General features: G+C 41.9%; 1 protein-coding gene and 1 pseudogene across 1 annotated transcript; both read left to right on the forward strand.

Moving 5' to 3' along the window:
* Nucleotides 1-10,281: 10,281 nt before the first annotated feature.
* On the forward strand, nt 10,282-10,799 carry LOC116886641 (annotated as a pseudogene).
* Nucleotides 10,800-13,811: 3,012 nt separating this feature from the next.
* LOC116886318 (zinc finger protein 280B-like) lies at nt 13,812-15,661 on the forward strand. Its single transcript, XM_032887760.1, is given in 4 exon segments — nt 13,812-15,140; nt 15,265-15,379; nt 15,382-15,414; nt 15,417-15,661. Coding segments are annotated over 4 exon segments (1,602 nt in total). The 5' UTR covers nt 13,812-13,931.
* The last annotated feature ends 11,968 nt before the right edge of the window (nt 15,662-27,629 follow it).

The following is a 27,629-nucleotide window of genomic DNA, read 5'->3' on the forward strand; positions in this document are numbered from 1 at the left end:
ACTTGACAAAGATTTGTTTTCGAAAGTCTGTTCGTCAAAATGCGTTCATTCCTTAAAAATAATGAAAGAGAACTCTTTGAACCTCGGTTGAATAAAAGGTTTTCTTGCCACCAAAAAAAAAAAAAAAGAAAGAAAGAAAATGTGGTATATTTACCCAATGGAGTACTACTCAGCTATCAAAAACAATGACTTTATGAAATTCATAGGCAAATGGATGGAACTGGAAAATATCATCCTGAGTGAGGTAACCCAATCAAAGACAAACACACATGGTATGCACTCACTGATAAGTGGCTATTAGCCCAAATTCTTGAATTGCCCTAGATGCACAGAACACATGAAGCTCAAGAAGTATGACCAAAATGCGAATCCTTCATTCCTTCTTTAAAAGGGGAACAAGAATACCCTTGGCAGGGAATACAGAAGCAAAGTTTAAAACAGAGGCAGAAGGAACACCCATTCAGAACCTGCCCACATGTGGACCATACTTATACAGCCACCCAATTAGATAAGATGGATGAAGCAAAGAAGTGCAGGCTAACAGGAACTGGATATAGATCTCTCCTGAGAGACACAGCCAGTATACAGCAAATACATAGGCTACTTCCAGCAGCAAACCACTGAACTAAGAACGGGACCCCGTTGAAGGACTCACAGAAAAGACTGGAAGAGCTTGAAGGGGCTTGAGCCCCCATATGAACAACAATGCCAAGCAACCAGAGCTTCCAGGGCCTAAGCCACTACCCAAAGACTGTACATGGACTGACCCTGGGCTCCAACCTCATAGGTACCAATGAATAGCCTAGTAAGAGCACCAGTGGTAGGGGAAGCCCTTGATCCTGCCAAGACTGAACCCCTCCAGTGAACATGATTTTTGGGGGGAGGGTGGTAATGGGGGGAGGATTTGGAGGGGAACACCAATATAGTGGGGGGGGGAGGAGTTAGGTTGGATGTTGGCCCGGAAACTAGGAAAGGGAATAATAATCAAATGTAAATAAGAAATACTCCAGTTAATAAAGATAAAAAAAATACAATCTGAAAAACGAACAAAAGACACTTGACAAAATTGTAAAAAGGAAAAAAAGGGAAGATGGAAATAATTATGAAGCCACCGTGTGCTGAATACACAAGAAGAACCTTTGGGGTGGGTGTCATTAATCATTAGGATACATACCCCTCTTTCCTTCAATCGCATCTTGCCTTTCTTTTTTTCCTTCCATTTCTATTAAATTGGGTATTTCTTACTTACATTTCAAATGTTATTCCTTTTCCCATTTTCCTGTCCATCAGCCCCTTAACCCTTCCTGCTCCCCTTCTATATGGGTGTTCCCTTCCCAATCCACACCCATTACCTCCCACCCTCAACAATCCCCTATACTGGGGGTCCAACCTTGGCAGGACGGAAGGATTTCCCTTCCACTGGTACCCCAACAAGACTATTTACTGCTACATATAAAGTTGGAGCCCAGGATCCGTTCATGTATAGTCTTTGGGTAGTGGCTTAGTCCCTGGAAACTCTGATTTGTTGGCATTGTTGTTTTAGTGGGGTCGTAAGGCCCTTCAGCTCTTTCAGTCCTTTCTCTAATTCCTCTAACGGGGGTCCCATTCTCAGTTCCGTGGTTTGCTGCTGGCATTTGCCACTGTATTTCACATGTTCTGGCTGTGTCTCTCAGGAGAGATCTATATTCGGTTCCTGTCAGCTCACACTTCTTAGCTTCATCCATCTTATCTAGTTTTAATGGCTGTATTTGTATGGGCCACGTATGGGGCAGACTCTGAATGGCCGTTTCTTCAGTCTCTGCTCCAAATTTTGCTTCCCTATCCCCTCCTACAGATATTTTGTTACCATTTTAAAAAAGGAGTGAAGCATCTGCATTTTGGTCATCTGTCTTGAATTTCATGTGGTCTGCGCATCTTGGATAATTCAAGGATGTGGGCTAATATCCACTTATCAAGGAGTGCATGCATGTGTGATTTTCTATGATTGGGTTATCTCACTCAGGATGACATTTTCTAGTTCCATCCATTTGCCTATGAATTTAATGAAGTCACTGTTTTGATAGCTAAGTAGTACTCCATTAAGTAGACATACCATATTTTCTGTTTCCATTCTTCTGTTGAAGGATATCTGGGTTCTATCTACCATCTGAATATTATAAATAAGGCTGCTATGAGCATAGTGGAGCATGTGTCTTTGTTATATGTTGGAGCATCATTTGGGAATATGTCCAGGAGAGGTATAGCTGGGTTCTCAGGTAGTACAATGTCGAATTTACTGAGGAACCTCCAAACTGATTTCAAGAGAGGTTGTACCAGTCTGCAATCCCACCAAAAATTGAGGAGTCTTCCTCTTTCTCCACATCCTTGACATCATCTGCTGTTGCCTGAGTTTTTGATCTTAGCCATTCTGTCTGGGGTGAGGTGGAATCTCAGGGTTGCTTTGATTTGCATTTCCCTGATGACTAAGGATGTTGAACATTTCTTTCAGTGCTTCTCAGCCATTCAATATTCCTCAGCTGTGAATTCTTTGTTAATTTCTGTACCCCATTTTTAATAGGCTTATTTGGCTCTCTGGAGTCTAACTTCGTGAGTTCTTTGTATATTTTGGATATAAGCCCTCTATCAGTTGTAGGATTGGTAAAGATCTTTTCCCAATCTGTTGGTTGTCGTTTTGTCCTAATGACAGTGTCCTTTGCCTTACAAAAGCTTTGCAGTTTTATGAGTTCCCATTTGTCAATTCTTGATCTTAGAGCATAAGCCATTGGTGTTCAGTTCAGGAAATTTTCTCCATTGCCCATGTGTTTGAAACACTTCCCCATTTTTTTCTTCTATTAGTTTTAGTGTGTCTGGTTTGATGTGGGGGTCCTTGATCCACTAGGACTTGATCTTTGTACATGATGATAAGAATAGATTGACTTGCATTCTTCTACATACTGACATCCAGTTGAACCAGCACACTTTGTTGAAAACACTATCTCTTTTCCGTTGGATGGTTTTGGCTCCTTTGTTAAAAATCAAGTGGTCATAGGTTTTTGGGTTAGATTCTGGGTCTTAAATTCTATTTCTAGTATCTACCTGCCTATCTCTGTACCAATACCATAGAGTTTTTATCACTATTGCTCTGTAATATTGCTTGAGGTCAGGGATTCCCCCAGAAGTTCTTTTACTGTTGAGGGTAGTTTTGGTGTACTCAGTTTTTTATTATTACAAATGAATTTGCAAATTGTTCTTTCTATCTCTATGAAGAATTGGATTGAAATTTTGATGGCGATTGCATTGAATCTGTACTTTGCTTTTGGTAACATGGCCATTTTTACTATATTAATCCTGCCAATCCATGACCATGGTAGATCTTTCCATCTTCTGAGATCTTCTTCAACTTCTTTGTTCAAAGAGCTGAAGTTTTTGTCATACAGATCTATCACTTGCTTGGTTAAAGTCACACCGAGGAATTTATATTATTTGAGACTACTATGAAGACTGTGATTTCCCTAATTTCTTTCTCAATCTGTTTATCTTTGTACAGGAAGGCTACCAATTTGCTTTTGTTAATTTTATACCCAGCCACTTGGCTGAAGTTGTTTATCAGGCTTAGTAGTTCTCTGGTGGAACTTCTGAGGTCAATTAAGTATATTATCTTATCACATGCCAATAGTGGTATTTTGACTTCTTCCTTTCTAAATCGTATCCTGTTGACCTCCTTTTGTTGTCTGATTGCTCTGCCTAGAACATCAAGAACTATATTGAATAAGTAGGGAAAGAGTGGCCAGTTTTGTCTAGTTCCTGATTTTAGTGGGATTGCTTCAAGTTTCTCTCCATTTAGTTTGATGTTAGCAACTGGTTTGCTGTATATGGCTCTTACTATGTCTAGTTTTGGGCCTAGAATTCCTATTCTTTCTAGTACTTTTATCATGAAGGGGTGTTGAATTTTGTTAAATGGTTTCTCAGCATCTAATGAAATGATCATGTGGTTTTATCTTTGAGTTTGTTTATAAAGTAGATTACATTGATGGTTTTCCATATATTGAACCATCTCTGCATGACTGGGATGAAGCCTACTTGATCATAATGGATGATAGTTTTGATCAGTTTGTAAGAATTTTATTGAGAACTTTTGCATCGATATTCATGTGGGAAATTCGTCTGCAGTTCTCTTTTTTTGTTGGGTGTTTGTGTAGTTTAGGCATAAGAGTAACTGTGACTTCATAAAAGGAATTTGGCCGTGCTCCGTCTTCTTCAATTTTGTGGAATAGTTTGTATACCATTGGTACAAGGTCTTCTATGAAGTACTGGTAGAATTCTGCACTAAAACCATCTCATCCTGAGCTCTTTTTGGTTGGGAGAATTTTAATGACTGCTTCTATTTCTTTAGGAGTTATATGGTTGTTTAAAATGGTTAATCTGTTCCTGATTTAAATTTGGTACCTGGTATCTCTCTAGAAAATTGTCCATTTCCTCCAGATTTTCAAGTTTTTGTTGAATATAGGCTTTTATATGGGATCTGATGGGTTTTTTTTGTATTTCCTCTGATTCTGTTGTTATGTCTCCCTTTTCATTTCTGATTTTGTAATTTTGGACACACTCTCTGTGTCCTCTTATTAGTCTGGCTTGGGGTTTATCTATCTTGTTGATTTTCCTAAAGAACCAGCTTTTGGTTCTGTTGATACTTTGTATAGTTCTGTTTGTTTCTACTTGATTGATTTCAGCCCTGAGTTTGATTATTTCCTGCCTTCTCCTTTTGGGTATATTTGCTTCTTTTTGTCTGAAGTATGCTTTCTCCTGTTTTTTTCTGCAGGCACTCAGAGCTAGGAGTTTTGTTTTAGCCCAGCTTTCATTGTGTCCCATAAGTTTGGGTATGCTGTACCTTCATTTTCATTAAATTCTAAGAAATCTTTAATATCTTTCTTTATTTCTTCCTTGACCAAGGTATCCTTGAATAGGGCATTGTTCAACTTCCATGTATATGTTGGTGTTTTCCTTATTTTTTTTATTGAAGACAAGCCTTAGTCCATGGTGGTCTGATAGATGCATGGAATTATTTCTATCTTCCTGTATCTGTTGAGGCCTGTTTTATGACCTATTATATGGTCAGTTTTGGAGAAAGAACCATGAGGTGGTGAGAAGGTTTATTCTTTTGTTTTAGGATGTCATGTTCTATAAATATCCGTTAAGTTCATTTGGGTGATAACTTCTATTAGTCTGTCTACCTCTCTTTAATTTCTGTTACAATGATCTGTCTATTGGAGAGAGTGGGGAGTTGAAATCTCCTACTATTATTGTGTGAGGTGCAATGTGTGCTTTGAGGTTTGGTAAGGTTTCTTTTATGTATGTAAGTGCTTTTGTTTTTGGAACATAGATATTTAGGATTGAGAGTGGATTTTTCCTTTGATAAATATGAAGTGTCCTTCCTTATCATTTTTGATGACTTTTGGTTGAAAGTCGATTTTATTCGATATTAGAATGACTACTCCAACTTGCTTCTTCAGAGCATTTGATTGGAAAGTGGTTTTCCAGACGTTCACTCTGAGGTAGTGTCTGTCTTTGTCTCTGAGGTGTGTTTCCTGTAGGTCCTCTTTACGTATCCAGTCTTTTATTCTGTGTCTTTTTATTGGGGAATTGAGTCCATTGATGTTGAGAGATATTAAGGAATAGTGATTGTTGCTTCCTTTTATTTTCATATTTGGAGGTGGGATTATGTTTGTGTGCTTCTCTTCTATTGGTTTTGTTGCAAAAAGATTACTTTCTTGCTTTTTCCAGGGTGTAGCTTGCCTCCTTGTGTGGGTCTTTGCCATTTATTTTCCTTTGTAGGGCTGGATTTGTAGAAAGATATTGTGTAAATTTGGTTTCATCATGTAATATCTTGGTTTCTCCCTCAATGTTAATAGATAGTTTTGCTGGATACAGTAGCCTGGTCTAGCATTCTTGTTCTCTTAGGGTCTGTATGACATCTGTCCAGGATCTTCTAGTTTTCATAGTCTTTGTTGAGAAGACTAGTGTAATTCTGATAGGACTGCATTTATATGTTACTTGACCTTTTTCCCTTACTGCTTTTAATATTCTTTCTTTATTTTGTGTATTTGGTGTTTTGACTATTAAGTGATGGGAGTAATTTCTTTTCTGGTCCAATCTGTTTTGGAGTTCTGTAGGCTTCTTGTATGTTTATGGGCATCTCTTTAGTTTAGGGAAGTTTTCTTCTATGATTTTGTTGAAGATATTTACTGGTCCTTTCAGTTTGGAGTCTTCAGTCTCTTCTATACCTATTATGCTTAGGTTTGATCTTCTCATTGTGTCCTGGACTTCCTGTATGTTTTGGAATAGGAGCTTTTTCCATTTTACATTATTTTTGACAGTTGTCTCAATGTTTTCTATGGTATCTTCTGCTCATGAGATTCTGTCTTCTATCTCTTGTATTCTGTTGGCGTTGCCCACATCTATGACTCCTGATCTCTTCCCTAGGTTTTCTATCTCCAGGGTTGTCTCCCTTTGTGCTTTCTTAATTGTTTCTATTTCCATTTTTGATTTGTTAATGGTTTCATTCATTTCCTTCTCCTATTTGGTTGTTTGTTCCAATACTTCTTTAAGGAATTTTTGTGTTTGCTCTTTAAGTGCTTCTACTTGTTTAGTCTTGTCCTGTAATTCCTTAAGGGAGTTATTTATGACCTTCTTAAAGTCCTCTGTCATCATGACAAAATGTGATTTTAATTCTAGATCTTGCTTTTCTGGTGTGTTTGGATATCCATTGTTTCCTTTGGTGGGAGTACTGAGCACTGATGATGCCCAGTAGTCTTGGTTTCTGTTGCTTGGGTTCCTGTGCTTGCCTATCGCCATCAGGTTGTCTCTGGTGTTAGCCATTCTTGCTGTTTCTAATGGTGGCTTGACATTCCTGTGGGCCTGTGTGTCAGCACTCCTGTAGACCTGTTTTCCTGTTTTCTTTAAGCCAGTTATGGGAACAGAGTGTTTTCTTCTCAGGCATGTAGTCGCTCGTGACATCTGGCTTTCAGCTCTCCATGAGAGTAGCAACTTGAAGGGTCCTGCCCCTACTGTTCATAGGTCCCTGTGGTGCTAGGTGTTTTCCTCTTGAGTCGGAAATGTGAAGATAGAGTAGTCTCCTCTGGGTTCTCAGGAGGGTCTGCACCTCTGAGTGTCTATCTCCCCCCCCCGCCGCCGGCCTCCACCTCCACGCCAGGATTTGTGTACAGGGAGCTGTTTAACCAATTCATTTCCGATCTGATCATTTGTCTGGACAGAGAGGCTCCTGCAGCTTTACTGCTACTATATTCCTGTGTCCAGGGGCACTATGCAGTTTCCTTTGGGCCAGGGATATGGACAAAGTAGGGCAAAAGAGGCAGTCTGTCCTGTTCTGCAGTCTCAGGATTGCCCGCACTTCTGCGTGTTCAGCTCTCTCTCCCACAGTGTTTGTGGGCAGGGAGCTGTGGGCCAGGATCAGAGAAGTTTGGGCCACCACCAGAAAACATAAGTGCCTGGTCCCAGAGGACTTCTGCCTTTATGTGTCCTGAGTTCACCAGGCAGGTCATGTGGATCAGAAAAGTTGGCTTAGCTCTGCTCTCAGGCGTGTAGTCGCACTTGGCGGCTGATTTTCAGCTCTCCGTGAGGGCAGCAACTGGAAGGGTCCTGCCCCTCCTTTCCTTCCTTTTAAAATATACTGAATCATCTCCTCATCTGAACTTTGTGGTGAAGCAAAGGAGTATTGGCCCTCCAGTAAAGGCTTCTCCTATGAAAAGAGAAAAAAGGTAACTGAAGAATAAATAAAATTTCTCTTTATGGAAAGAAATGATGAGGGTGGGAGATTTGTCTGAAATTGACTGTGGCTGTTGCACCTGTTGAAAACTAACAGTTTTCAACCCTTCAGATCTAAGAGGGAGCACCTAGGGCTTGAGAGGAAGCTGTAAGATGGAGGAAAGCTGGAGTACTTGGTGTGCTTGGGGTTGTTCCTTTTATGTGTGCCTTTGAGTTCCCTAATGGAGTCCATTTCAAAAGTGTAGGAAACAGGCAATGAACTCTCTTGCTCAACAGACTTTGGCAAGAGAAGTCTTTTCCCCTTTTATTGCCAGATTTCTTTATGGAGGCCAGTGTAATGCTAAAGGCCTAGGTTGAGAGTTGATGCATCTAAGGCTGTTGGCAGTTATGATGCTCTCAGAGCCAATCAGATGTGGTTTCTTTTCATTCTTTTTTTTTCCTCTTTTTTTCGGAGCTGGGGACCGAACCCAGGGCCTTGTGCTTGCTAGACAAGCGCTCTACCACTGAGCTAAATCCCCAACCCCGGTTTCTTTTCTACAAAATGAGATGATGCTCAAGAATTGGTTGCCTATAAGCAGTGTCAGCATGAATAATTCTACTCAAGGCTCCTGTGTAAATGCAAAGTTATTGTAAGTGTCTCTTTACCCTTAAAAGTGAATAGGATTGACTTCAGTGCTCTGGGCAAGGATTTCAAATAGCCAGTTCCATCAGTTACTATTTGCATTTTCCAGTGGGTCAGGCAGTAAAGAATTTTGGGAATTACAGTATGTGGGAAAGTTCCATTTTTCATTGTCATGTTACATTAGAATACTGTGCTTATGAGAAGAGCTGTGGTCACGTACCACCTTTCTAAGATATATTGTCCTAATTTGCATGACGGGAATTGACTTATGACTCATGATTTTTCCTTATTATTATTGTTAGTCAACAAAGTAAAAATCCTTAAACACAGATGTGTATGCACATGTCAATGAATAAACACATACTTCCTGCCAATGTGAGAATACTGATTGTAATACAGTTGAGCAAACATAGTTGACCCCAGTGTTTAGGACTCATTCCATCCCTCCCTTAAATGAAGGAGGGGTGGGAGAGGTCTCCTTCCCACCTGAATAAGTAGTTTAGTCATGTGACTTCCTTTACTCCTGAGAATGTGAGAAAATACCATATATTACATCTTGATCCCAGCCTTTCAATGTGCTTTCCTAGGCTTTCATGGTTGCTTGTGCTTCTGACCTGCTTCTTGAGAAATCCTGGCTTGAGGTAACCACTGCTCCTTCACCCAAGTTTCAGAATGAAGGTCCCCATAACAAACTTGAACATCCAAAGCCTGGAGCACAGCTGCTATAGCCAACTGCACTGACGTGTGAAGAAAGCAGCAATTGTTTGTGGTTGTAAGCCACTGAGACTTGTGGGATCGGGCAAAGAGGGGAATGACTATTGTAAAAATTACTTCAGCAAAAACTGACTTGAAATTCTTCTGGAAAAAAATATACAGCAACAATAGAAACAACTTCAAAAAAAAGAACACAGAGTACTGTGACATATGGAGCTGAGTTTTGACTTAAGATTATATGAGGATATAATAAATTTGTGGCATGTTCTCAGAAACATCAATGTTGATATTTTTCAAAAGGAAATTTTATATGCCAAATGCATATGTAGAAACAAAAATTCCTGCATCCTTCCTCAATTTCTTGAGAGTAGTCTAGAAAAATATGTTTCCATACCTCAGATAGTTTTCTGAGACAAATCATATTGTTGTCTAGGAAAACCTTGAGCACACTGACCAGTGAATGATAAATGGCCCCGTTGAATGGCAAATACATAATTGTTATCATAGGAGAAGGAATAATAAAAATGAGTGTTGTCTTACAAATTGGTTTCAAGTTTTCATCTGCCATTTGTTCATTGGTTTTCTTCCTTACTATTGGAATCAATCAAGAGAGGCAAAATGACTAATCTATTTCAACTAAGCCTTCTAAATTTACTCCTATTTTGCATCAGCAAAACCTTATTGTGGAGTGTTCCTATGGCTTTGGGGCCACTGGTTATCCAGGCCATTGGCTTTGAAGAAGATGGCTTTTACTGATAAATGCAGTTTAGCCAAAGGAGAGAAAATTGATTTATTAAAGCATATAGAACCTGCTGCTACAGAGAGTTTCTCAGTTTTAGCAGGATATCAAGCAATATACTTGTCCATACCATTTTAATATATATGTCTCAGGTCAGAACAGGACACAATCATGCCGCAGAAGCCCCTTCTCTTTCTCACACCTTTCCTCCATTAGAAAACTATTACCTTCCTCAGTATTGAGCTGTATCTCCTATTACATGTATATAAATAGTGCATTATTTAATGTATTAGTTATCCCATTGGATTCCCAGGTTTTATCCTTTATGAGAGGTTTTTACTGGTGATCTTATTTCTCTATCTCTACTGCAGCAGATTGGAACAGACATACAAAGTCACAGGTAGATATTACCAAAAGTGTGAAACCGGTGCCCAGGGTGGCCGCCAAGATGGTGATGGGCACATTCCCCATGGCAAAGCTGTTCTACTTGGGCATCCAGCAGGTTAGCAAGCCACTGGCCAACCACATCAAGGATGACTCCCACACAGTGAGTTCTTCAAGACCTAAAACTTCCTGCTGCCAGCCCAGATGTACTACTGGGTGGAGATGTAGACCAAGATGAGCCTATTGGGCTTCCAGGGCACAAACATCAAGCTGCTGAATGAGGGGGCAGCAGCAGAGCTGGGTGCTGAGATGTCATGTAAGGCCATTATCTTCATTGTAGGCAGAGGCTGCCTGGTCCTGGAGTACTGGCATCTCCAGACTCAGCAGACCAATAATGAGGAGGAGCATCAGGCAGTCTGGAACACACTGTGGCATGGGGAAGGCCACCTGACACTGGCCCTAGAAGCACTGCAGGCTCAGGCACAAGCGATTCCCTCCTTGAGTGCCCTGGAGGAACTGTGTGAGGAGCTACAAGAGGTACATGAGCAGGTCTGCCGTGTTCACTGTACTCCCAAGGGCTAGGTACCATCTTCCAAGAAATAACCAGCTACTGGGGCCTGGACAAAAGGGCCTTTTCCTCACACATCCTGGTCTAGACACTCTGGACTAGCAGAAACCACAAAGAACTTGATTTAGATGTGATGTATGGTCACCCCTTACTGACAGAATCTGGGTATTTCCCCCTGAGAGCACTCAGCAGAAGAAGTGTTTAGAGTCCATCCAGCCTCTGACTCAAAGCACTCAGCCCCACAAGGAACGATATTGAACTTCCAAAGACTTACCCAGCCTATCATTATCTCTCCACTGCCATAGCAAAGGCAAAATAATGGAACCAGCGCTCAAACATGATCAGGAGAAAGACAAGGTCTACCGCCCATCATTAGAGCACCTTCTTCCTTTGTTGGACATAGGCCACTGTGAACATTGCCTCATGTCATTGCAGCTCCTGTGGAGGCCTCAGAATGCATTAGATGCCCTACTATCTTCATTTTTCCTCTGAGGTCCCGTGGGGATCATGCCTGTACAGATCCCCTCACTCCTCAGGCTGTGGCATTACCCAACTCCATCCCTTGGTACAGACTGATCCTAGCTGGCTCTAATTTGACCTGTCTCAGACTCAGACTTGCTGCCCTGTCATTAGAGTCCATTGCCCTTTTTGCAGGTGGCACATATTTCCTCCTGTCCTTCAGTGCCATTTTTCAGTTGGGTAGGTTAGATGTCACCCACACATCTGTCTTCATCCTCCATACCACTGGAGGCCTGGGTCACCCCACCCTTTCTGTTCGTCCCATCTTCCTTGTCCATTCTCCACAGACAAGACATATTATTAGGAATCGGAAGGACACAGAGTAGTCTGTTCTCCCACAATTCTGGAAGGGAGCAGCAGAGGTCAGGTTGTTTGGGCCCCACTTTCTTCTGGCTTCAAGAACTCCAGATCTCCTGTACTCTGTGTCCTGTCTTCATGTGGCTTTCTCTTCCCCCATCTCTCTTTTACAAGGACACTTGCCCTGTGTAAAAGAACTAAACTAAATCCAGGATGACCACATTGAAAGAGCTTTTATTACATCACTGAAGACCATTTTTCTAAATGGGGACACACAGGTCCCAGGATTAGGACATGAGGTTTTCTTTTGAAGGCCCTCTATTCAGCTTATTGCCTTCTGCCCTTCTAAGATACAAGGCCTCTGCTATGCTGTTTGGCCATTTGGCAGCCTACTCAGAGCTTCTGGAGTTGGACTAACTACTAGGGCTTCAGAATGTTTGTGTGTGTGTAGCAGTCACTGTAATGACTAGTTACTGATGGAAGGAGCTCCAGAATAAGGAAGCCCCCTAAAGATTTATGAGAGGCATAATTAATATGGACCACTAAACTGGTCCAGTGTTCATTAATAGAGACAGCCAGGCATGATGACACACACCTGGAATTCCAACACTCAGAGTCTATGGGAGGAATTAGCCTGGGTCCCATTATTAGTTCCAGGACAGCCTCCTGAACCAGAGAAAGAGACCCTGTCTTTAAAAAAAATACAACCCAGAGTTCCCGGCACCCAAACCCCTTGGGAGAGAGAGAGCTCACCGCCCGGACAGGTGGGCACTCCTGAGAATACAGAGTGGGAGAGACTACCAATATTGGCCATTCCTGCCACATCCCTGGCCCAAAAAGAAACTGTAGAGGGTCTCTGGTAACCGGAAGATAGGGACACACTCAAGTAGCAGGACCCCTGCGGTCCAGACCCCTTCCGGATCTAAAGGGACCCTATCAAAAACTCCATGCGCCCAAATTCAATGGGAGGGAGAGCTAAACCTTCAGAGGGGTAGACACGCCTGGGAAGCCAGAAGAGACTACACTCTGCCCACATTTCTGACTCCAGAGGAAAACACCTAATGCCATCTGGGACCCCAGTGCATGGGGGCTCCCGGAAAAGGGGGCATAGTCCCTCTTGGTTGACGCCCTCATGGAGAATTCAAAAGCAGTCCCCCAGGAGCAACTTGAGCTGCAGGACCACAGGTAAGACCAACTTTTCTGCTTGAAGCGGCCTCCCTGGTGGTCTCAGGACACAGGCCCTTAGGAACAGCTGAAGACCAGTAGACAGGAAAGACTACACGCCCAAAAGCAGAACACTCTGTTACCATAACTGGCTGAAAAAAAACAGAAAAACAGGTCTAGAGCACTCCTGACAAACAGGCCTATAGGACGATCTAGCCACTGTCAGAAATAGAAGAGCAAGGTAACACCAGAGACAACCTGATGGCAAGAGGCAAGCACCAGAACCCAAGCAACATAAACTTAGATTACATGACATCCTCAGCGCCCAATTATCTCACCAAAGCAAACACTGAATATCCAAACACACAAGAAAAGCAAGATCTAGACTCAAAATCACATTTGATCAGGATGATAGAGGAATTCAAGAAAGACATAAAGAACTCCTTAGAGAAACGGAGGAAAACATGAACAAACAACAGGAAGCCTATAGAGAGGATTCACAAAAATCCCTGAAAGAATTCCAGGACAACACAATCAAACAGTTGAAGGAATTAAAAATGGAAATAGAAGCAATAAAGAAAGAATACAGGGAAACAACCCTGGATATAGAACACCAAAGGAAGAGACAAGGAGACTTAGATACAAGCATCACCAACAGAATACAAGAGATAGAAAAGAGAATCTCAGGAGCAGATGATTCCATAGAAAACATCAACAAAACTTTAAAAGATAATGTAAAACGGAAAAAGCTACTGGTCCAAAACAAACAGGAAATCCAGGACTCAATGAGAAGATCAAACCTAAGGATAATAGGTATAGAAAAGAGTGAAGACTCCCAGCTCAAAGGACCAGTAAATATCTTCAACAAAATCATAGAAGAAAACTTCCCTAACCTAAAGAAAGAGATGCCTATAAACAGAAAAGAAGCTTACAGCCGGCCGTGGCTTTCCCGTTGGAGCGGCAGGGCCCCGGAGGTCGTAGTGCTGGGCTTCCCGCGCAGCGCCTTGCGGGCCGGGGCGTCCGGGGAGGCTCGGGTATGCGGGCGGGGAGGGATGTGACTTGCAGCTCTTGGACTCTCTGGAGTTGTTAAAAGTTACCGTGTACATCTACGGTGGCAGTGTGTGTGGAGCAAGTGCTGGCCACACTCGTCGGGAAGCACAGTAGAAATGGAGCAGCTGTACGTGGTGGACGATGACGAGTCAGACCCAGAACCACAGCCGAGCTCCCAAGAACCCATCCAAGTCCTCGATGAGGACGACTCGGAGGACGCAGAGCTGATCTTTGTGGGGGTGGAGAATGTAAAGGAGGACGCCGAGCTCATCTTTGTCGGCGTGACTTCTACCTCACAGCCAGCCAACTCGAACATCTTGAACAGAATCACCCCGGGTTCACGGTTAAAAAGAAAACATGACCGACTTAGAGAGACCACTACTCAAAGACTGCAGCCCTCACCTCCGGCCGCCCCCACATCAGAGGCAGCGATTGTCTTGCCGGTGTCTCCAGCGGAGTCAAGATCAACAGACAGTCCTATCATTATCGAGCCTTTGTCCGAGTCTGATTATAAAAGTAATTCACAAGTTGTGCCTAGTAGCTCTTCAAAGTGCTGTTCACCTCTGGCTACGCTCTCCAGCTCAGAGAGTGGCCTAGCAAGGGCAGCGTGCTCAGGAGGAGGTTTGAATGAAAGTCTGTATGTATCGAAGTGCCATTTTTCCATAAACCCACAGAGGCCTGAACGTAGCATCGAGATTGTAGAAGAGCTTTCTTCAGCCTTGCCCCCTTCGGGTCCTTTCCATACCTCGAATGCGCAGCAGAGGACGCCTTCCCTTGAGGCTCCCAAATCACTGAACCTTTTTGTGAACCGGGCGCCTCTGTCAGGGGACCCCGTCCACCCTCGCCAGGACAGTGGGTCGGTGGACGCAGACTTCTCGAGTCTAGCAAGTCCAGAGACTTTTGATCCCAAGAAGGGAAGTTTGACTCTGTTGCTTAGTGACTTTTATTACGGACAGTATAAGGGAGAAGGCAAGCCGGAACAGAAGACCCACACAACCTTTAAATGCCCCAGCTGCTCGAAAGCGCTAAAAAATGTGAAGTTTATGAACCACACCAAACATCATCTGGAGCTGGAGAGGCAGGGGAGTGACGAGGCCTGGGAGAGCCACACCACCTGTCTGCGCTGCCACCGGCTGTTTGCGTCCGCGTTCCAGCTGGAGTGCCACATCGACCGTGTGCATACGGCGCCAGACCCTTGTGTGGTCTGCAAAATCTGTGAGTTGTCGTTTGAAACAGAGCAGGTCCTTTTAGAGCACATGAAGGACAACCACAAGCCCTACGGGGAGATGCCCTACGTGTGCCAGGTCTGCAAGTACAGGTCGTCGGTCTCCCTTGTGTGGTCTGCAAAATCTGTGAGTTGTCGTTTGAAACAGAGCAGGTCCTTTTAGAGCACATGAAGGACAACCACAAGCCCGGAGATGCCCTCGTGTGCCAGGTCTGCAAGTACAGGTCCGGTCTTTGGGACGGGAGACACATTTTACCAAGTGCCACGTGAACACGAAGAACCTGCTGTGTCCCTTCTGTCTGAAAGATCTTCAAAACGGGGATGCCGTAAATACGTGCCACTGCCGGGCCACTGGGAACATGGCGGCCACCAGTGCTCAAGTGCCGCTGCAGTTTCTAACCTTTAAGGAGAAAAATGGAGCACAAGACCCAGTGCCACCAGATGTTCCGGAAGCCCAAGCAGCTGGAAGGGCTGCCTCCCGAGACGAAGGTGGTGATTCAGGTGTCAGTGAAGCCTGTGGAGGCGGAGTCTGTGGAAGTTGCGTCAATCACTGTGAGCACAACCGACTGGGAGCCATCTTGCCCCAGATCTCAAAGCAGACTTTCACAGAAGCCCCATTAACGCTAACCGGGTCAGAACGCAGACCCTTCAGAGAGAAAAGACTACAAGCCCGCACGTCGGCTAGTCACTGGCTGGCCCCCAGGACGATGCACTGACGAACAGATCTGTTTATCTTTAATTTTGCGATAACACAGGGTTTGCTTGTTTAGTGTTTGAGGGTTTCTCTTGTTCTCACTTAGTGCTGGCGCTCGACCACGGCTTCACAAAGAACAAGCAAGTGCTCTCCCACCCCATTCCACAGCTAAGCGTTTTCCGAGTGAGCAGCGAGTGCTACTTAAAGTACATCTGGGTTTCACCTTAAGTGTCTGGCTTCACACCAGGAAGATGTCTGTGTCTGTGTCCTCGTGAGTGGAAGGCAGGCTAAACCTATTTATTAGTATTCCATGTAACCCTCAGTTTGAGAGCTCTTTTTGGAGTTTGGGGGGCTCACAAGGCCTCACCTCTCTCTGACGCAGTCTGCGCTTGCTGTAGGAGGGAGAGAGACCAATTCTTCTTTTTTGAGAGACATCTTAAGTGGTATAGCATGGGCAAGTGGACAGCCACACGTCCCTTTCAGTCTTGAAGCCAAAGAAGGAATCCTGCCTGAATGTCTTTACCTAAAAGAGTGTCCGAGGAGGCCGAGCCATTCTGTAGAAGGCCCATGTTTGTGAAAGGCCCTCGCAAACATTAAAAGCACAGCTGTGCGTTCTCAGCACCACCAGGGAGGAAGCAGCAGCGGCGGGTAGAAGACTGGGAGGGAGCCGGCGACCATGACTACGGGCTCGTTTTGCTTGATGCTTAGGTAGCTAAAGTTATCCACTCTCTGTTAAAGTAAAAACAAGTTGTCCTTTCCCAAGGAAAGAAGTCGTGGCATTTGTAGTTTGAAGTGTGTTGATTGAACCTTAGGTATAACTGTAAAGGTTTGGGAAAATGGCATCTGTCCAGTTTATGGCCTGGGCTGAACTTAGTTGTACTCAAGCTGTAATAGGAACTTGCCCAATGATATTGGACATAGCACAAACAGTAGACCAGGGTGACTAGAACTTAACCCTCTGTGGGGTCTTTGTTCTTCAGTCCATGTGTGGGACGGAGTGGGTGAAGCTTGCCATTTGGTGCCCTGGTGCTTTTTTCCCCCTTGGTGCTAGGGAATAAACCCAGGGCCTTACATGTACCACGTAAGGGCTCTGCCACTGAACTAACTCCCTAGTCACCATTTGTGTCTTGTCTCATAGGTGGCTAGAATGTCTGTGTAATTTCCCTTTGTTGGGTGTATAACTCCCGAGTTGATCACACTAATATTGCTTGGGTCTTACTTGAAGCACTTTTGTGTGCGAGATTATGTCCTAAATGAAGACTTGCCTTTTCCCATGTGATATAGTGACTCAGCTGGTCACTAGTCTATGGAGGAACAACTTTTTGTAGAACTGTAGAGCATCCTCTGAGGATTGGTCTTCACCTTCAGTAGCATTAGCTCTTTCTGTAAATCTCCAGAGCTGTTCTTGAGCCTGGCCTAGTGCCACCTGTTGTCCCTCCACCTCCAGCCCAGGTGACCAGCTGCTGCTGCTTATCCCTTAAGGAGTCTGGGTGCATGCTGGCTATAGACACTGGTCTCAAACACTCTCTGAGTTTCCCCATCCTTTCTTTAAAGGTACCTTATCTTGCTGGGTGTGGTAGCACACACTGGTAATTAATTAGAGCTCTTGGGAGACCGGAAGATCTGGAGTTCACACTCAGCCTGAGCTCTTCAGTGAGTTCCAAGGTACCCAGCAAGACCCCGTCCATCCCTTAACAACAAAAGAGTCAGTGGGGACAGGTTCCTTAGATGTCCCTGTCCCATTTTTCCTTCCTCGGTTTAGTGGAGTTTCCCTAGATTCCATGAAAAATTGAGCAGAGGTTTTCGCCAGGTCATGGCCTCTGAAGACTGAGGGAGACCAGAGGTTGTGAGTCTCTTGTGCTTGACCATTGATCGACTGTGATCTGTCTCTTTCCAATTTTGATGGGCCTTTTCAGTGATTTCTTTTTTTTTTTTTTTTCTTTTTTTCAGCTGGGGACCCAGTACCTTTCCTTTAGATGTAGGAGGTGTATTTGTTCCCCTTGTTCTGGAGGAAAATCCCATCATCTATGAAATGAGTCTGCAGACTTATGTACTGTCTGTGGTAAAAGTGAGAACCCTCTTAGACCTGTGTTGTCTTCAGCCCAATAGCTGTGGTTTTCTGTCTCACTAAAGCAGGCTCCGAAGGAGTACAGACCGTTGTTTACTGCTAAGGGAGGCCCAGGGCTCTGGCTCCTGCCTACCTGCTTCTCCTGTCCCCTGCCGCTGTCCAACAGACTCCTCCGCTACTGCACTGTTGTGACTGACCTGGCCTTTCCTCAGTAAATTCCCGATCCCTCCTGTGCAGAGGCTGCGGGCTGTTCCCTTGTCACAGTGCTTTCCCTAAGCCTGCATGGCTGCTACCTCACTTGTGGTTATTAAGCTTATCAAGATTTTTAGAGTGACTCGAAATGTCCCCTGCTTCTGAAGCCCTATGTACCCTTCTCTTGGAAGGCAATTACCTCTCCCTGCAGCTTTCTTCTCCTCTCTGCAATCTAGCCAAGTTTCCTAGTCGCAGAACTTGAGGAAATCGTTAGCAAGAGCTTTGGTTCTTCTTAGAAGTGAGCTACCTTAAGTCCATTCTTGTGCCTAACACAAAGAAGTAGAGTGAGCTGAGTCTCTGGAAGCTTTCTGTTTTATATTGACAGCTCTATCTATTTTAAAGCAATGTCACTTTGTTTTTGTTTACATGAATTAAATATTTGTCAAGATTACTATTTTGTTACTCTGTGAAATTGGTTGCTTGTTTTACCAAATAAAAGTTATTATTTTAATGTTGCCAAAGTTATTTATAAGGACTAGTAATTAGAATAAAAGCATTTTGTGGAAAAAAAAAGAAAAGAAAAGAAGCTTACAGAACTCCAAATAGATTGGATGAGAAAAAAAAAAAAAAAAAAACTCCCCGTCACATAATAGTCAAAACACCAAAGCACAAAACAAAGAAAGAATATTAAAAGTAGAAATGGAAAGAGGTCAAGTAACACATAAAGGTAGACCTACCAGAATCACACCAGACGTCTCACCAGAGACTATGAAAGCCAGAAGATCCTGGACAGATGTGATACAGATACTAAGAGAACACAAATACCAGCCCAGGTTACTGTATCGAGCAAAACACTCAATTAACATAGATGGTGAAGCCAAGATATTCCATGGGAAAACCAAATTTACACAATATCTTTCTACAAATCCAGCGCTACGAAGGATAATAAATGGTAAAGCCCACCATTAGGAGGCAAGCTACACCCTAGAAAAAGCAAGAAACTAATCGTCTTGGCAACAAAACAAAGAGAAGAAAAGCACACAAACATAATCTCACATCCAAATAGGAATATAACAGGAAGCAACAAACACTTTTCCTTAGTATCTATCAACATCAACGGACTCAACTCTCCAATAAAAAGACATGGATTAACAAACTGGATATGCAATGAGACCCTGCATTCTGCTGCCTACAGGAAACACACCTCAGAGACAAAGACAGACACGACCTCAGAGTGAAAGGCTGGAAAACAACTTTCCAAGCAAATGGTCTGAAGAAGCAAGCTGGAGTAGCCATTCTAATTTTGAATAAAATCGATTTTCAACTAAAAGTCATCAAAAAAGATAAGGAAGAACTCTTTATATTCTTCAAAGGAAAAATCCACCTAGATGAACTCTCAATCCTAAATAACTATGCTCTAAATACAAGGGCACCTACATGTATAAAAGAAACCTTACTAAAGCTCAAAGCACACATTGCACCTCACACAATAATAGTAGGAGATTTCAACACCCTACTCTCATCAATGGACAGATCATAGAAACAGAAATATAGACAGACTATATAGACAGATATATAGACACACAGAAATATAAACAGAGACATAGACAGACTAAGAGAAGTCATGAATCAAATGGACTTAACAGATATTTGTAAAACATTCTATCCTAAAACAAAAGGATATACCTTCTTCTCACCACTTCATGGTACTTTCTCCAAAATTGGCCATATAATTGGTCACAAAACAGAGCTAAAAATATAGAAAGATAGAAATAATCTCATGCGTCCTATCAGACCACCACAGGCTAAAGCTGGCCTTCAAAAATGATAAGGGAAGAACTGCACATATACAAGGAAGGTGAACAGTGCTCTATTCAATGATGACCTGGTCAAGGAAGAAATAAAGAAAGATATTAAAGACTTCTTAGAAATTAATGAAAATGAGGGTACAACATACCCAAAATTATGCGAGACAATGAAAGCTGTGCTAAGAGGAAAATTCATACCACAGTGTGCCTGCACAAATAAACAGGAGAGAGCTTATATCAGCAGCTTGACAGCACACCTAAAAGCTCCAGAGCAAAACAAAGCAAGTACACCCAGGAGAAGTAGAAGGCAGGAAATAATCAAACTCAAAGCTGAAATCAACCAACTAGAAACAAAAAGGACCATACAAAGAATCAACAGAACCAGAAGTTGTTTTTTGAGAAAAGCAACAAGATAGATAAACCCTTAGCCAGACTGATGAGAGGACACAGAGAGTGTGTCCAAATTAACAAAATCAGAAATGAAAAGGGAGACATAACTACAGATTCGGAGGAAATTAAAAAAATCATCATATCCTACTAAAAAAGCCTATATTCAACAAAACTTAAAAATCTGAAGGAGATGGACAATTTCCTCGACAGATACCAGGTACCGAAGTTAAATCTGGAACAGATAAACCACTTAAACAACCCCATAACTCACAAAGAAATAAAAGCACTAAAAATGTCTCCCATCCAAAAAGAGCCTAGGTCCAGATGGGTTCGGTGCCGAATTCTATCAGACCTTCATAGAAGACCTCATACCAATACTATCCAAACTATTCCACAACATTGAAACAGGTGGAGAGCTACCAAATTCCTTCTATGAAGCCAAAATTACTCTTAAACCTACAACACACAAAGACCCAACAAAGAAAGAGAGTACTTCAGACCAATTTTACCTTATGAATATCGATGCAAAAATACTCAATAAAATTCTGGCAAACCGAATCCAAGAGCACATCAAAACAATCATCCACCATGATCAAGTAGGCTTCATCCCAGGCATGCAGGGATGGTTTAATATACAGAAAACCATTAACATAATCCATTATGTAAACAAACTGAAAGATAAAGACCACATGATAACTTCATTTGATGCTGAGAAAGGATTTGTCAAAATTCAACACCACTTCATGATAAAAGTCCTGGAAAGAATAGGAATTCAAGGCCCACACTTGAACATAATAAAAGCCATATACAGGAAACCAGTAGCTAACATTAAAATAAATGAAGAGAAACTTGAAGCAATCCCACTAAAATCAGGGACTACACAGGCTGCCCACTCTCTCCCTACTTATTAAATATAGGTCTGAAGTTGTAGCCAGAGAAATCAGACAACAAATGGAGATCAAGGGGATACATTGGAAAAGAAGAAGTCAAAATACTACTATTTGCAGATGATATGATAGTATATCTAAGTGATCCCAAAAGTACCACCGGACAACTACTAAACCTGATAAACAACTTCAGCAAAGTGGCTGGGTATAAAATTAACGCAAATAAATCAGTAGCCTTCCTCTACAAAAGGGGAACAAGCCGAGAAAGAAATTAGGGAAACAACACCCTTCATAATCGTCCCAAAGAATATAAAATACCTTGGTGTGACTTTAACCAAGCAAGTGAAAGATCTGTATGAAAAGAATTTCAAGCCTCTTAAGAAAGAAATTGAAGAAGATCTCAGAAGATAGAAAGATCTCCCAGGCTCATGGATTGGCAGGATTAATATTGTAAAAAAGACCATTTTACCAAAAGTGATCCACAGATTCAATGCAATCTGCATAAAAATACCAACACACCATCAGAGAGTTAGACAGAACAATTTGCAAATTCATCTGGAATAAGAAAAAGCCCAAGATAGCTAAAATTATCCTCAACAATAAAAGGACTTCCCGGGGAACCACTATCCCTGAACTCAAGCAGTATAACAAAGCAATAGTGATAAAAACTGCATGGTATTGGTACAGAGACAGACAGATAGACCAATGGAACAAAATTGAAGACCCAGAAATGAACCCACACACCTATGGGCACTTGGTTTTTGACAAAAGAGCCAAAACCATCCAATGGAAAAAAGATAGCATTTTCAGCAAATGGTGCTGGTGCAACTGGAGGGCATCAGGTAGAAAAATGCGGATCGATCCATGCTTATCACCCTGTACAAAGCTTAGGTCCAAGTGGATCAAGGACCTCCACATCAAACCAGATACACTCAAACTAATAGAAGAAAAAGTGGGGAAGCATCTCAAACACATGGGCACTCGGGAAAATTTCCTGAACAAAACACCAATGGCTTATGCTGTAAGATCAAGATTCGACAAATGGGATTTCATAAAACTGCAAAGCTTCTGTAAGGCAAAGGACACTGTGGTTAGGACAAAACGACAACCAACAGATTGGGAAAAGATCTTTACCAATCCTATAACTGATAGAGGGTCTACATCCAAAATATATAAAGAACTCAAGAAGTTGGACCACAGGGAGGCAAATAACCCTATTAAAAAAACGGGGTTCAGAGCTAAATAAAGAATTCACAGCTGAGGAATGCCGAATGGCTGAGAAACACCTAAAGAAATGTTCAACATCTTTAGTCATAAGGGAAATGCAAATCAAAACAACCCTGAGATTTCACCTCACACAAGTGAGAATGGCTGTGGTTAAAAACTCAGGTGACAGCAAATGCTGGCGAGGATGTGAAGAAAGAGGAACACTCCTCCATTGTTGGTGGGATTGCAGACTGGTACAACCATTCTGGAAATCAGTTTGGAGTTTCCTCAGAAAATTGGACATTGAACTACCTTAGGACCCAGCTATACCTCTGTTGGGCATATACCCAAAAGATGCCCCAACATATAACAAAGACACATGCTCCACTATGTTCATAGCAGCCTTATTTATAATAGCCAGAAACTGGAAAGAACCCAGATGACCTTCAACAGAGGAATGAATACAGAAAATGTGGTACATCTACAGAATGGAATATTACTCAGCTATCAAAAACAATGACTTTATGAAATTCATAGGCAAATGGATGGAACTGGAAAATATCATCCTGAGTGAGGTAACACAATCACAGAAAAACACACATGGTATGCACTCATTGATATGTGGCTATTAGCCCAAATGCTTGAATTGCCTTAGATGCACAGAGCATATGAAACTCAAGAGGGATGACCAAAATGTGAACGCTTCACTCCTTCTTTAAAAGGGGCACAAGAATACCCTGGCAGGGTATAGGGGGGCAAAGTTTAGAACAGAGGCAGAAGGAACACCCATTCAGAGCCTGCCCCACATGTGGCCCATTCATATATAGCCACCCAATTAGATAAGATGGATGAAGCAAAGAAGTGCAGGCTGACAGTAACCAGATGTAGATCTCTCCTGAGAGACACAGACAGAATACAGCAAATACATAGGTGAATGCCAGGAGCAAACCGCTGAACTGAGAACTGGACTCCCGTTGTTGAAGGAATCAGGGAAAGGACTGGAAGGGCTTGAAGGGGCTCGAGACCCCATATGAACAACAATGCCAACCAACCAGAGCTTCCAGGGACTAAGCCACTACCCAAAGACTATACATGGACTGACCCTGGTCTCCAACCTCATAGGTAGCAATGAATAGCCTAGTAAGAGCACCAGTGGAGGGGAATCCCTTGGTCCTGCCAAGATGGAAACACCAGTGAACGTGATTGTTGGGGGGAGGTGGTAATGGGGAGAGGATGGGGAGGGGAAGCCCACATGGAAGGGGAGGGGGAAGATTTAGGGGGATGTTGGCCTGGAAACTGGGAAGGGGAATAACAACTGAAATGTAAATAAGAAATACTCAAGTTAATAAAGACTTTTTTAAAAAGTAAGTTAAATCTCATGAAAAAATGTTCAATAGAGCCATCACTTTTATTTGGGTTTCATCTGGCTGCCATTTCTGTCTGCAGTCATTTCATTGTGGGACAACTGAGCACTACACAGGCACCTGGATTCACTTTGGGGTCTCTGGTCCATGAACTATGGCATTCCTCACATAGTTTTCCAAAGCAAGGACTGTAATGTCAGTTCCCTACCTCCTAGGTCACCTTTGAACATTCCCTGCCCTTTGATGTGAAAGAAAAACACTCCCATTTTCAATATTACAAGGACTGGAATTTTTTTTGAAGGAAGCCAAAACAGCACTCTGGAGGCCACCCTGAGAGTTTTCCCACCCAAGGGAGACTATCGTCAAGTGATAAACACAGAGTTTACCTCTTCCTAAAACCTAATATGCCAAGGAAAAGAAAACATTTAAGTGTTTTCCCACAGTTATCCTCAAAGTCCATCTCAATTATTAAGAATTTCTCTATCCTTTAAGTGCTTGGACAATTTGTTATTTTTAAATATATGTTAAGCCAACAAAAAAAAGGAAAAATCTAATGAGATTAACTCTAAGTTCTCAAAATCTATTGTCCAATTGCAAGGGCACTCACGTTCACAAAAGAAACTTTACTAAAACTCAAAGAACACATTGCACCTCATACAATAACAGAAGGATATTTCAACATACCACTCTCAACAATAGAAACAGTGGATCATGAAAACAGAAACTAAACAGAGACCACAAGAAACTTGTAGAAGTTATGAACCAAATAGATTTAACAGACACCTATATAACATTTCATCCTAAAACAAAAGAATATAACTTATTCTCAGCACCTCATGGTACCTTCTCCAAAACTGACCATATAATTGGTCACAAAAGACCTCAATAGATATAAGTAGATTGAAATAATCCCATGTATTCTATCAGATGACAATGGACCAAAGGCTGGGCTTCAATAACAACAAAAACATCAGAAAACCACACATACACATGGAAGATGAACAGCCATCTACTCAACGATACCTTGGTCAAGGAAGAAAAAAAAAGAAAAAAATTAAAGACATTTAGACTGTAATCAAAATGAAACATACCCAAACTTGTGGGATACAATGGAAGTAGTGCTAAGAGGAAAACTCATAACTCCGAGTGCCTCAAAAAAGAAAAGAAGAGAGCATCCATTAACAGCTTGAAAGCACACCTGAAAGATCTCGAATAAAAAGATGTAAATTCACAGAAGAAGTGTAGAAAGAAAGAAATAATCAAACTCAGGGCTGAAATCAACCAAGTAAAAATAAAAAGAACTATGGAAAGAACCAACAAAACCAGGAGCTGGTTCTTTGACAGAATCAACAGGATAGAAAAACTCTTAGCCAGAATGACTAGAGGGCACAGAAACAGTATCAAAATTAAGAAAATCAGAGATGAATAGGAAGACATTAAAACGGAATCTGAGGAAATTAAAAAAAAATAAGACATCATCTTATAAAAGCCTATACTCAACAAAACTGGAAAACGTGGCAGAAATAGACAATTTTCTAGACAGATACCAGGAACAAAATTTAAATAAAGATCAGATAACTCATTTAAAGAGTCCCATAATCCCTAAAGAAATAGAAGCAGTCTTTAAACGTCTCCCAATCAAAAATAGCCCAGGATTCAGTGGATTTAGTGAAGAATTCTATCAGACCTTCATTGAGAACTATTACCAATACTCTTCTAACTATTCCATAAAATAGAAACAGAAGGAATACTACCAAATCTGTTCCTTGAAGCCACAATTTTGTTTAGACCTAAACAAAGACCCAATGAAGAAAGAGAAGTTCAGACCAATTTACCTTATGAATACCATGCAAAAATACTCCATAAAAGTCTTGCAAATGAATCTAAGAACACATCAAAATGATCATTCACCATAATCATGCAGGCTTCATTCCATGGATACGAGGATGGTACAATATAAGGAAATCCTCAATGTAATCCATTATATAAATAAAGTCAAAGAAAAAAAAACACATGATCGGGGTTGTGGATTTAGCTCAGTGGTAGAGCACTTGCCTAGGAAGCACAAGTCCCTGGGTTCGGTCCCCAGCTCCTAAAAAAAGAACCAAAAAAAAAAACACACACACATGATCATTTAATTAGGTGCTGAGAACTCATTTGACAAAATTCAACATCCCTTTCAAAGTACAAGACTCGGAAATGTCAAAAATTAAGGCCCACACCTAAACATAGTAAAAATAATATATAGCAAACCAGTAGGCAGCATCAAACTAAATGTAGAGAAACTTGAAGCAATCCCACTAAAATCAGGGACTAGACAAGGCTGCCCACTTTCTCCCTACTTATTCAATATAGTAATTGAAATTCCAGCCAAAGCAATCAGACAACAAACAAAGGTCAAAAAGACACAAATTAGAAATGAAGAGGTCAAAATATCCCTATTTACAAATTATATGATAGTATACTTAAGTGATTGTTGGGGGGAGGGCGCCAATATGTGGAGGATGGGGAGGGGAACACCCATAAAGAAGGGGTGGGGGAGGAATTAGGTGTATGTTTGCCCGGAAACCGGAAAAGGGAATAACATTCGAAATGTAAATAAGAAATACTCAAGTTAATAAAAAAATACAAAAAATAAAATAAAATAAAAGGCAAATGGGCACAGAAGTGGCAACACAAATACACTTCAGTTAGGATTCAGGTTGTGATTTGTTTCCTAAGATTCCCTCATTTTCATACTGGGAACTGAAAACCATTCAAGACATTTCTTAAAACTAGAAATTTCACTCAGTTCCAAGAGTATTTACACAACAGAAACTTGACACAATTGGGGTATGGGAAAAGGAAGAAAACTCATTGGGTGGATAGAAGGGGAAAGTGGAGATTGGAGATATGGGGAAGAGTCAAGAGGGTCATGAGTTAAATCAAAATACATTGTACAGAAATCCCAAAGTATTAATAAAAATGCTTGTTTAAAAAGAAAAAAAAGAATTAGAAGAGCAATTTGAAGATTCTTTTGGATGAAAGCAAAAAACTCAGAATAGGGTAAACTATTCTCAACAATAAAGGTACTTCTGAGAGTGTCAAGATCCCTGACCTTAAGCTGTATTACAGAGCAAGTGTAATAAGAACTGTATGTATGGTATTGGTTTAGAACCAGTCAGGTAAAACAATGGAATAGAATTGAACACCCAGAAATGAACCCACACACCTATGGTCACTTGACCTTTGACAAAGAAGCTAAAACCATCCAGGAGAAAGAAGACAGAATTTTGGGGTTTTTTTGTTTGTTTGTTTGTTTGTTTTTTTATTAACTTGAATATTTCTTATATACATTTCGAGTGTTATTCCCTTTCCCGGTTTCCAGGCAAACATCCCCTTCCCCCATCCCATTCCTTATGGGTGTTCCCCTCCCCTCCCTCCCCCCATTGCCGCCCTCCACCCAACAGTCTGGTTCACTGGGGGTTCAGTCTTAGCAGGACCCAGGGCTTCCCCTTCCACTGGTGCTCTTACTAGGATATTCATTGCTACCTATGAGGTCAGAGTCCAGGGTCAGTCCATGTATAGTCTTAGGTAGTAGCTTAGTCCCTGGAAGCTCTGGTTGCTTGGCATTGTTGTACATGTGAGGTCTCGAGCCCCTTCAAGCTCTTCCAGTTCTTTCTCTGATTCCTTCAACGGGGGTCCTATTCTCAGTTCAGTGGTTTGCTGCTGCCATTCGCCTCTGTATTAGCTGTATTCTGGCTGTGTCTCTCAGGAGCGATCTACACTTCTGCACTTCTTTGCTTTACACATCTTGTCTAATTGGGTGGCTGTATATGTATGGGCCACATGTGGGGCAGGCTCTGAATGGGTGTCCCTTCAGTCTCTGTTTTAATCTTTGCCTCTCTCTTCCCTGCCAAGGGTATTCTTGTTCCCCTTTTAAAGAAGGAGTGAAGCATTCACATTTTGATCCTCCGTCTTGACTTTCATTTGTTCTAGGC

The sequence above is a fragment of the Rattus rattus genome, chromosome 17 (genome assembly GCF_011064425.1).
Source record: "Rattus rattus isolate New Zealand chromosome 17, Rrattus_CSIRO_v1, whole genome shotgun sequence".
Lineage (NCBI taxonomy): Eukaryota > Metazoa > Chordata > Mammalia > Rodentia > Muridae > Rattus > Rattus rattus.